The sequence below is a fragment of the Lemur catta genome, chromosome 20 (genome assembly GCF_020740605.2).
Source record: "Lemur catta isolate mLemCat1 chromosome 20, mLemCat1.pri, whole genome shotgun sequence".
Classification (NCBI taxonomy): domain Eukaryota; kingdom Metazoa; phylum Chordata; class Mammalia; order Primates; family Lemuridae; genus Lemur; species Lemur catta.
The window spans coordinates 10,852,499-10,864,545 of record NC_059147.1 but is presented as its reverse complement, the minus strand read 5'-3'; the positions used below and the strand labels follow the sequence as shown (position 1 = coordinate 10,864,545).

At 32.0% G+C, this 12,047-nt stretch overlaps 1 protein-coding gene across 1 annotated transcript in view; it reads right to left on the bottom strand.

Annotated features, from left to right (window-relative positions):
• RPGRIP1L (RPGRIP1 like) overlaps positions 1-12,047 on the bottom strand; it is a 100,184-nt gene that overhangs the window by 60,293 nt on the left and 27,844 nt on the right. The window contains exons 9-12 of the mRNA XM_045533195.1: positions 11,867-11,940; positions 5,734-5,873; positions 627-733; positions 350-400 (exon numbers count right to left, since the gene is read on the bottom strand). Coding sequence (XP_045389151.1) covers positions 350-400; positions 627-733; positions 5,734-5,873; positions 11,867-11,940 — 372 coding nt within the window. The remainder of the gene's footprint in view (positions 1-349; positions 401-626; positions 734-5,733; positions 5,874-11,866; positions 11,941-12,047) is intronic.

The window sequence follows — 12,047 nt, the reverse complement described above, 5'->3', positions numbered from 1 at the left end:
TCAGGGTAGAAAACTGTTGATTAATTTTATAGTAAGGCAGGAAAAGCAAAATGTTTGTTACAATTAAAGTGCTTTAAGTAAGAGTTTTTGAGGTCTGTTTTAATGTAATTTTGATGTCATTATGAAATATGCATATGTTGTAACTAAATGTCACCTGACCACTTTCCTGAGTCTTAGTAGAGTTAACATGTAACACATATTAATACATATGTGTGAAAAAGATGTGCTAAGTTTCAGAAGATGCACAAATAATTCACTCTCCAAACATAAGGGTTACAGATAAGGGTCGTCATTATGCTGAAACAGTTGTACGTAGACACGAAAATCATGGCGAATTTCTGAAAGTTACCTTTATAAGCAGGAGAGCTTCACTCAATTCATCAGCATTAATATCACTCTCCTGTAATAGATTAAATAAAAGCTCACAATGAGATATTAATGGAAAATAGAAGAGACATTCCAACTATTCAGATTATCTTTATGGAACATAAGATGCCTGATACCATGAATTAATAAACTAAGTAATATATTTGTATTCTTTTGCTTTGTAGTACAGTGTTTTCTCTATGCATAAAATATTTAGACAAAAATTTTGAGTTTATATCCTAAATAAGAAAATAATTCACCTGGTTGTAAAACTTCATGCGGTTTTTAAGTTCATCAAGTTGTTGCTTTTGTTCCAGATATTGTAACTGTAGTTCTCTATTCTCTTGAATGAGTTTCTCATTTTGGTCTTTATAAAAATAAAGTCAACACAATTGGAAAGGTAAGTGAGAATTAGGTCTAAGAACACATTTTTAAATTATTTTAATTCCTCTTACACACCAAGCTTGATCTAGTGTTTTTCTGGTCAGAGAGGAAATTGAGCTAGCACCTAGACAAAGGGAGCAGGGGAATGGGGAACAAATGAACACTATCATGCACTATCATGTGTCTACCATATGATTCACTTGCTTATCAAAAACCTAAGATGTAAGTTCACAGCATTAATATAAGGAAATTGTGGCCTCTGGGACTTCAAAGGAACATTCTATTTAAAATACCTAAGAAAATATGTGTCTAAATCTATGATTTCTACTTACTTATTAAGGGTCCTGAAAAGCATGCAGAAAAAAAAATTTGTCTTTTAGTTTTCTATTTGACTTCTTTGAATTTTCTTTTCCCAACTTAACATAAAACCTCTACATTAAAACAAGGAAATTTCACTGATAAATAAACTCTGAATCCATACTTTAATCAACCATACTTCCAACAAATCTGTTATGACAGGAGAAATGAATTTTCAAGGACTGCATGGTAATAGTATCAATAATAATTTATATGTATTCCTTATTCACTGAGTTCATACTGTTAACTAGTAGGACATGGACTTAGAGATATTGCTAAGGAATGGATAATGGTTACTTTTGCCTAGGCATTCCATTGCTATGACCCACAAGCAGGAGTGTAGTGTACAGCTTCAGAAGACAGCAAATTCACAGAGACTAAATTTTCATTCTCTATATCAAATATGTTTAGCTTTTTTTTTTTTTTTTAAAGCATAACAGCTAGCTAACAAACCCACCGCATTAGTCTCTTGTTCTTAAGTGGACTCTTCACTAGACTTCATAGGGGCAGTCAGGTATCCTCCTTTCTTGTCTGCCTGTGGGCTAACTCTAAACCATGTCATCCAAAGTGTCACCACTAATTTCATCCTGCTCTCAATGATTTATGTTTATCGTAAGTCTTCAATTTAAGTTATACATTTTTATTTCCTTTTCTTAAAGAAAATCAATATATTTGCCAAGAATTCTTCACATGACTGCATTTGCATATTGACTACATTTTAAACAAAAATGTGTTGCTGACTTTTATAAGGCTTTGCGTTCCCAAGCTATAAATACTACATATAAGTAAAAATGTTAAATTACAGTTATTAAGAAATGTACTAAATTTGGATGTTTTTAATGTCATATATTTCCTGGCAATCTAAAAAGTTAAGAAAAAATGTGACCCTAGGGTATACAGATACATTTTACTATCAAAATTACTGTATAAATACTTTTATCTTATTGATAGAAGGTTAAAAGGTTATCCTAGCATATAAATTGCTTATATCTAACAGACAAAGAATTCTCAAATGTGAACAATACTTGGAAATTCTGAAGGTAAAGGTTAAATGCTTGTCTTTAAACTAAAAATCAGGATTAATAAACTTTTTTCTTAGGGTGTAGAATAAGAACGTAGGACTATTCTACGTTGATAGCTTAAAACAACATCTAGATAGAATGGTTAGGTAACAAAAAGAAGGTAAATGTAGTCAGAAGGATGTAAACTCAAAGGTACTGAGAATAATATAATTTCATTCCCTGTCCAGCAAAACTTTTAAGGTTCTAAGAGTGAGCTAAAGTGTAGAGGACATGACTGTTGTATCTATATCCAGACATACTGTATTTTTATTATTATTTCTATGTTCTGGTTTTTCTATCCTTTAATTTTTCAGAGCAGAGTTCCTAAGAATGATATGCTATTAGGTAAAAATAAACTTATTTAAATGTTTCCATTCTTTCCCGGTTTTTGTTTCAATAACTATATCCCTGTTCACTAATATTTTTAAAATTAGGGCATTAGTGGGAAAACAATTTAGTGGGAGAAGACATTACTGAGTACCAGTAACCTTCTCTCTACTGAATTTTATATAGATTATCCACTATATTTTTCCTTTCTCAAACTGTCTATTAGGGATATAACTCCTGGGTCTTTAAAAAGTATTGGAATGGTATAGTTCAAAGAGGAAATAGACTTGCTGAATTATAATATGAAAAATCAAAGCACTCTGTACAAGATGAAAAATAACCTCCTTACCTTATGCTTTGACAAAAAGCAGGTTAAGCTAAACAGCATTTTATTCAAATGAGATAACATTTCACTCTTTTAAAATTATGTTCTTCCAACACACCATTAAGAAGCAGAGTGCAGAGAACAATTCAACTAAACAATTTTCAGAGCTCCTTTGTGCTAATATCTTCAGCTGTGATCAATATAACCATATGCATTATGCTGAATTATGCATTTCAGCTAAAGATAGAAAGGAACTTTCAAAAGCAAGCCCTTAAACACATGCAGTTAATTTAAGCATTAACCAAATGCAAACTGCATTTACATATCCTTCCCCCACATATTCACACAACCTGAAACTAATTTGTACCTTGAATAAAGAGGTGAGTATTCTCTAAAATAATTTGCCAGTTAGATGAATGACTATAAGAAGCCAGGGAAACATCTTCTGGCAAAGAACACTTGGTACATGAAAAGGTAAATGTGTGAAGAGACTTCAAAGTAAAATTAAACAATTTAAAAATCTGTAATACAAAAAGGAACTTTCTAAATATTAAAAGATTTCCTTAAATAGACAATTTCAATTTTTAAAATTTATTATTTCCCTGGAAAAAATGGTTAAAAGCTGTAATATTTTTCTTATAATCTATTGTAACATTTTCACAAAGAAACAAAAACTTAAATCCTTAGACTTGTAAATTTGAGGTATTCAAACAGAAATAACTGAAAAATAACCGTTGCATTAAAAATAAAAATTCAGTTCTAGCAATTTTTCTTTAGAAAATAATTGGATAAATGTGTAAAGATTTATGTAGAAAGATGTTGCTTAAGATACTTGAAAAAATAGAAGCTACTTAAATATTCAATACAAGATTGTTAAATAATCTATGGCACATCCACACACTGGAAAACTGTAACAACCACTATAAATGATGATGACATAGATTTATATTTATACTCAAAAAATGATTTCACAACATACTAAATAAAAAAGCACATTATAAAACTATATATGCATAGAAATAACTCTGACAGGACATACATCAAATATTCACAGTGATTATCTTGAGGGTCGTGGAATTGATTTTTAGAATTTTTTTGTTTACTGGACTTTTATTCCACAGTGCACATGAGTTATGTTTACTATTTTTAAAAAATCCCAAAAGATATAAGAACCAGTGAAAAAAGATGAGAAATGGACTAGATGGATTAAAATAACTTAGTAATTATAATACTTAATAAGAACCCTCAGAATTAAATCAATAACAATAAACAGGTTTAAAAAAAAAACAAAACTAAGATTCTACCCCCTTATGAAAAGTTTCTTTCCAGAGACCAATTCAGATGTTGAAAATAAAACAGTTTTGGAATTCTTAATATCTAAGTAAATACAAAAAGCATAGAAATAAAAAGGGTTTATTTCATTTCCCTTTCCTTTAAGAATGGGTAATTTAGCTGTTTTTGGAAAAAAGAGAAGGATTATAGAGCACTTTCACTTCCTTCAGTAAACAAGAATTTATTGAGCAACTACTAAGATAAAGTTACTCTGTTATGTATTCAACACTGCATATTAAAATCAGGAACTATGTATCTTTGATATCAAAACTTTAAACATCCGCCAGGTCAGAAAATACATCATCACCTTTTTATTCCACTCATAATCTTCTATAGAAAAATTCATAAATAATCTATCATCAAATTTAATCACTTGGTGAATAAATGTTGTACTAGTGTGTTGCACTGAAATTATGACTCATCAATTATATGTTCCAATTTGAGACTTGTTAAAATGTGAAAAAAATATCAGATCGCAATTTTAAAATGCTATCACTTACAAGATGCATCTCAATTTTAAAATATGAAAAAATAATGTTCCTTATAGTCAATGAAATATGCCATTGTGATCTTAATAAAAATGTAAGAATACTAACTAGAAACAATTGTTTTTTAGAGTCTGTATTAAACTTTTAAACATTCTCATGCAACTGAGTTGCAAATATTCAGAAGGAGCAACCTTATTATCACATTACTTAGTTTATCTAGTGGATGAGCAGATACAAACAACACTTGAAGCAAATAATTCATTTCCCCTGCTGTGCATTTCTGTGTATATGTATGTGTATGTAACACAGTAAAATTCAGACATCTTTAGTTATAATTATTTTAATTCTGTAAGATAAGAAGGGTGAGATCTGTGACTTAAAACATTTAGCTTATTATTATTATTTTAGCAGGGACATCTTGACAAAGCTTCCTGGTATTTAAGTTCACTGTCACAGAGTAGAATTAGACGTCCCATTATCAGAGAGATCCTCCCAATTCAACCTATCAAAAACAGCAAGCAACCACTTCCACCAATCTGTCATCTTACTCTGCTCTGTTTTTTTACCATTACACCTGCCACCACCTCACATTTTATGTATTTATTTAATTGTTGTTAGTTTCTTCCTATTAAATTTATATTTCATGAAGGCAAGACCTTTGTTTGATTCATTGCTGTATCCCCAGAACTTAGAACAGTGCCTAGCACTTACTGGTGCTAAATAAACACTCATTAACTGGTGAAAAAGAAAGGCTCAGAATTTAGGAAAATTAAACAAATTAAAGACGACTTGAATAAGGGTAATTCTGAAAAAAAAAAAAAAAAAAAAAAAAACACAAAAAACAAAAAAAACAAAAAAAAAACCCCAAAAAAAACCAAAAAAAAAAAAAAAAAAACCAATTCATTTGGCAAAAATGCTAGGCTGAGTAAGGGAAATTTTGAGCAACCAATAAATTCAAGCAAGTGGATGGCTGGGTCGCCAGTACATAGCAAGGTGACTGGCAAGCAGTAGGCACCACAATAAGTACTGATTAATTCAGTGAATAAATATCAGACGTCTGAAACGAGTAAGTCAGTAGTTATTTTATATGTACCTCTTTCAGTTTTTAATCTGTCAAGGATTTCATTTTTGTCTGTTAAATCAGATTTCAAGGCAGTCTCAAGCTGAGCAATCTGTACTTTAAGCTGCTGTTCCTTTAACTTCCATTGCTCTTCATGGGCAGCACTGAAGGCACTGCAAAACACACGTGACATGCAAAGAAAGCTTGGAAATCAGCTTCAACCGAAAATAATAAAGAGAAAAGCTTTTAGTGGCACAGAGACCACTGTCATCATGTCTTAGGAATTAAGTAAACATATGCTGGTCTGCTGCTGTTGAAACCAAGGCGCCTTTCTCAGGCTGCGGTTAGGAAACATGAAAGAGTTTGTGGGATGAGCAAAGGAACTGGCCTTAATTTAGAGCTCTAAAGTCAGAAAAGTTGGCAGTGTGCAGTTTTTGTGGGACTAGTAAAGGAATTCAGATACTCTACATACTCCAGAGGAATCCACAATTCCAAACCTCAGCAATTGACAACGGAGAAAACCATTCTCTCCCACTTACAAACCTCTTAATACAGAGAAAATGAACTTTCCACCTGATCTTTAATTCTGTGAAACTTCTAAAGGGTCTGTGATAATAACATGTTCACAAAATGCTGGCCACAAAATGGTAGCATATTGAACCACAAGACAGTAATTCTGATATTGATTAAGAGGTAGTGATAATGCATTTTTGTCATAAAAAACAAAGAGCAATAGACTAAGAACAATTTTCGTTGTAACACATGATCGGGATGAAAGCCAATGCTCTGTGCCTGATAAGAATGATGGAGATAGAATTACTATTCCTCAATAAAAGTGCAGCAGCTTCAACTATAGTTAAAATCTGCTAATAATCAAGACCCAGTATACTAGGACAAATCAGTTAAAAAAGAAATGATACACAGAAGGTATACAATAAACATTTATTTCTGTTAGTGGTTCCTAAATGCTGGCCTAGCCACTGGTGCTAGACCAGATGCACTGAGGACACTTAGGGAGATTTAAAAATGAAGATCCCAGAGCCCAGGAATTCATATTTTTATAAAGCTCCCCAGATGATAGCCAGGTTTTGGAAAAACTGATCTTGATCTGTATTTCAGCAGAAAACCATTATCTGTGAAGCTTGATATGACTGAATAATCATCAGCAGCTTTGACCCTTCTACTTACTTTAAACCCAGTAAATAAAATAAGAACTTACATTATACAATCTGGTTTTATACTGATGATGAAGTAAATGGAAAAGAAACATATTACTGAAAATTGCCCTTAATGTTGCTCCCAGCTAGTCTTAAGTTTTCATTACAAACAAGTAACTTTTTTGGGAGGCATAGCTTTCAAAAGAGCAAAATTGTGAATTCATTTAACATTTTGAATATTTTCACTGCATTTAAAAAAACAAAAATCTCAAAAATAAATGGAATCCTAAAAGCTCCTCTAAATATGACATCTGTTTCTTCTATCAATGCTTCCATTTCACATATGGAACCTTAAAAAACGCATGGATCCACATACCAATATTTTAAGTTAATTTTATCAAAAGTATAATTACCTAGACTTAAATGAAATCCGAATATATGTACATTAAATACTAAACTAAATAATATTCCTTTATATGTTCATTTTTAAAATAAAGAATACAATTTCTATGTCTGGCCAAATTATATAAACCAAACTCATACATATAGATGCATGAATGTGAGTACATATATGCATGTGTGTGTGTGTCTCTTGTTTTATTAAAAACATGCACTACCCGGAAAAAAATTAGCATGAAGAAATAGGCACAACTATACGCTATATCAGATGCCAAAAATTAGAAACAGTAGTGTTCCAATAGCATTAGTACCAGCAAAAAGATCACCAACAGCTAATCTGGCAGAAACATCAGAAGCTGTATGTGTTTAAATTAAGAACAATTTAGCAGCCTGGTTTTTCCAAACCCACAAAAATACTAGTGTAAATCAGCATAAGTCAATCTGAATTTAGTCCACTGCTATCTTCCCTCTATATTTAGGATTACATTCCACTGGAGTTTCATGAGGAATTCCTTTTGAATTTACTATATTCCTCTATGCTTGGAGCCATCTGTGTAACTATAAATGGTGAACCACATCTGGCTCCATTTTCTTTGTAAGGGCTGTACATATGATTAAATCTGCATATGAGAACAGTCTTTGAGAACCTTTTATTCATGAAAATGTTTTTATATATTGCCTACAGTGACAACTGAGGGGGGATCGTAGTTGATCTTTTGTACACTTTTTACTGTTACATTATGCTGCAGGACCGATAACATGTCAGCCTACAGTGGAATGCCCAATGGTGCCTGTGGTCACTGGCACGTCCACTGGCAGCCATGGGTCAGCATACTGTAAATACATACTCTTGATCAAAAATGTCATGAGATTAAATAAAAACCAAAGAATCCATCTACACCCTAAGGTCTTTTTTTCTTACAGAAGAAATTCCATTTATTCCAGTGTTTAAGGGCATCCTCTAGTGAGAGATAGGGAAGAAAAAACTCTAGAACATCTGTATAGAAATCCACAGATACTTTAGTTGGTGCCTAAGGAAAATTAAACACATACTTACATCAAGATGTTTCACTTACTGAAGGAAGATGATGCCCAAATGTACTTAGAGTTTGATTTCTGGGAAGCACAAAGTGCTCATATTTGATCACATGAGCTTTCATGATTCCTAGGTTACAGGGGACAGATGTTCACTTTACAGAAATGAAGCACAGAGCATCTATGGGTGCTGAGCAGTGCTCTTTTAAATTTTGAATATTAGATGACTATCACATCATAAAAACTTCACACAATTTTTAAAAGGGTTAGTATCATCTTCAAAAACTAGATGAATACTTAAAAAATTAGGTATTAGATTATCTCTCAAGGAGTTAATACCTTAAAATCACCTAAGTGTGGCCCCATGACCGAATCCAAACTTCATGGAACAAATCCCTTTATTAGAAGGATTTGATCTGTAAAATTTGCCTTCAGTCAAAAGGCCTCCCTTAAGGATCCAGAAGACCACATGTGGCCCCAAGGCTACAGGTTCTCTATCCCTGCTGCTCTGAACCCAACCTCAAATTGACTGAACTGGAGTTGGATAGTAGGGGGAGGGGCATGGGTGGAGAGGTGAAGAAGCTCTGAAGGGGTGGTGAAACGTATATTTTAATAAGTTTTCCAGGTTATTTGTATAAATTATAGTTGAAGAACCACTGTATTCATCAGTTATTTAGCCCCAAAACTATAGTAACTTCAAAAATGGAATAGAACATTACCATATTATAGTATAGAGTTTCTCTCTGACCACACAGAAAGATTTAATTGCAAAAAATTTATTCTGGACTTTTAAATCAAACATTTTTTAAAGTTATACTTATTTCTTGGCATTATTTCAAAAACATTTTAACATATTAAAAAAGGTTCATACCAAATACTAACATGAGGGTTTTATCTTACTAGATGATTCTCTAATATGTCATATGTCAAGAAATAAACACATTCGAAATTTCACTTGAAAAAGGAAGATGAAAATGCAGTCTGAAAATCATATTTTTCTCCTGAAAACTAGCCAATTTTGAATAACAAACAAATGCTCCCCTTTTTGAAACATGCTATCATTATGATTAACCAAGCAGGGAGTATATGCGGTTCTTGATGAACATGAGTAGTTGGCCACGATGAACAACAATGCCACAAAACAAAAGAGCTGTAAAGAATTTTAGGGACGATGTTGATTTTTGTAGAGTTTCTCTAACTATTTGACTTCTGAAATTACATATATTTCAAAAAACTGTATTAGTGAATTTTTTAGTTCTATTTACTATCATGTGTTTGCTGGATTTTGTGAAGTGACATTAATTTTTCTTTTGGCATTAAATGTTTTTGACACTCATTACATACATTTACTTTCTTATACCTCACATAAAATTCAAGTGTAAGCAGCACAATGAAGTTTGCTTTTATTGTGCCAGGAAAAAATACAGCTCAAGCATGAAACATTTAAAAAAAAAAGCCCTTGAAAGGCAAATTTACGCTCCAAATCATCTTTTAATATGGAAAGATAAAGTTTTATGGTGATATAGTAAATATGGGAAAAATATAACATTCTCAAAATTCTAATTATGCATTATTATTCTCAGCTAAATTTGATTTTTTTTTTTTTTTTTTTTGAGACAGAGTCTCGCTTTGCTGCCCTGGCTAGAGTGAGTGCGGTGGCATCCGCCTAGCTCACAGCAACCTCAAACTCCTGGGCTTAAGCAATCCTACTGCCTCAGCCTCCCGGGTAGCTGGGACTACAGGCATGTGCCACCATGCCTGGCTAATTTTTTCTATATATATTTTAGTTGGCCAGACAATTTCTTTCTATTTAGTAGAGACGGGGTCTTGCTCTTGCTCAGGCTGGTCTCGAACTCCTGAGCTCAAAGGATCCGCCTGCCTCGGCCTTCCAGAGTGCTAGGATTACAGGCATGAGCCACCGCGCCCGGCCTTGATTTTTTTTAATTCCAAGAAAGTATGTATGTTCAGTAAAATCTCAAACTGGAGAGAAGCAGAAAATATAGAAATAATGGTCAAATGGCACTTATCTTTTTGTATTGAGACTATGTTAAATTATTTAAAATTACAAGATATTAAAAATAAATGTAAATCAATAAAAATTTCTGAATGTATGACAGTTCCATTACTCCATGAATCTTTCCTTTTCACATATATAATTTCCTAATGCAACTAAAATCAGAGAAATAGTGAAGCATAAAGAAAAAAATTCAAGTTCTAGAGTAAAAAAATTTGGATTTCAGTCCTATAGCGGAGTCTTAGTAAGTCTGTGTGACTCTGCACAAGTCTCTTAATTTTTCTGAAGTCTCAGTTCCCTCATTTATAAAATATAAGGATAATGTTATCTTCTCTGTCATCTAATAGGGTGTTGTGCAATCTGTATAATGACACTTGATTTTTTCAAAAACATATATAATTTTAACTTATATCTGAACCTGCTGTTGGTAACCCTTAACATAATGAGCCACTGTACAAAGAATCAATACTAGTAGGTAAACAACACAGATGATATAAACCAGTGGAATAATGCCTTACATTAATTTAGATAACTTTTCCAAAGTAAGCCAAAATAAAACCTATCACCACACTCTTTGGGTATGATATGTTTAATTTACAAAATGTAAATTTAATTTGGAAAACATAAACATACAGCTAAAAAGTTAAAGATGTATTTGTAGCTCAGATGGCTATTTTCTGAGGTTTCAGCATATGATCAATAGAAGCAACTGTTGAATATCAGCTATAACATATATTTAAATATACATTAAATTTGCTTTCCTATAAACCTATATTTATAATTTATCATATGATGTATCATATACTGAAAAAGAATTTTAAAAATTACACATAAAAAAAAATAAAAATTACACATAAACATGCACACACACAGATATCTGTATCAATTAACCAAACTTAAAAGTGGAGTAGAATTTTGTTTCTAACATAACCAGAAAGGGATTAATTTCTAAAATACAATTGTGAAGCAGATTAGGAAACAAAATTGAAGCAGCCCTTTAAAATTTATCTTGAGATAATGATTGTGTCTTTCTTTATAAAGAAGAGAGACAATTATTTTTCCCCCAACAGAAGAACTCCCAGCTAATAAACTGGAGAGCCCAGTGAAGAGACCAAAAGAGGTTCCAATACAAGCTCTATTACTTCATACCTTCAATAGGTATAAAGTACCTCTTATAGTGACTTCTTCATTCTATCTTCCTTGTCTGCAAAATGGGCATTTTACAATACCTACATTTCAAGGGGTTGTGAAGAACTTATAACAACGAATGTAGAGTATCTAGTACAGTGTTTGCTAGCTTATAATTAGTGTCCAATAAAATGACAGCAGTTTCTACTGGCAACAAAGTGATATAGTTTTACTAGCAATAGATTACTGGCCAGGTTAAAAAACTCATTACCAATACCTTAAAAATCTCATTTTTTCTTTTATAAAGTATGTATATTTCTTGCAATCATCCACTGCTAATTCTTTAACCAATATTAGATATTTTGACAACAAATGCTTTGACATAAAAGATCTCAAACAAAAGAATGAAAGAACACATGGAATTATGATTTACCTGTCATATAGTTTATCATAATTTTCCTTTAAAAGTTCCCGCTCCTTTTCTAAATCATTAATTCTATCCTGCAGCTAAAATGAAAAGAAAATTACATGTTAGGTGATTATTGTATAAAACTACATTGGGGCTAAAAAAAAAACATTAAAAAAACCCTCTATGAGATGAGGCTAAGAAGTTT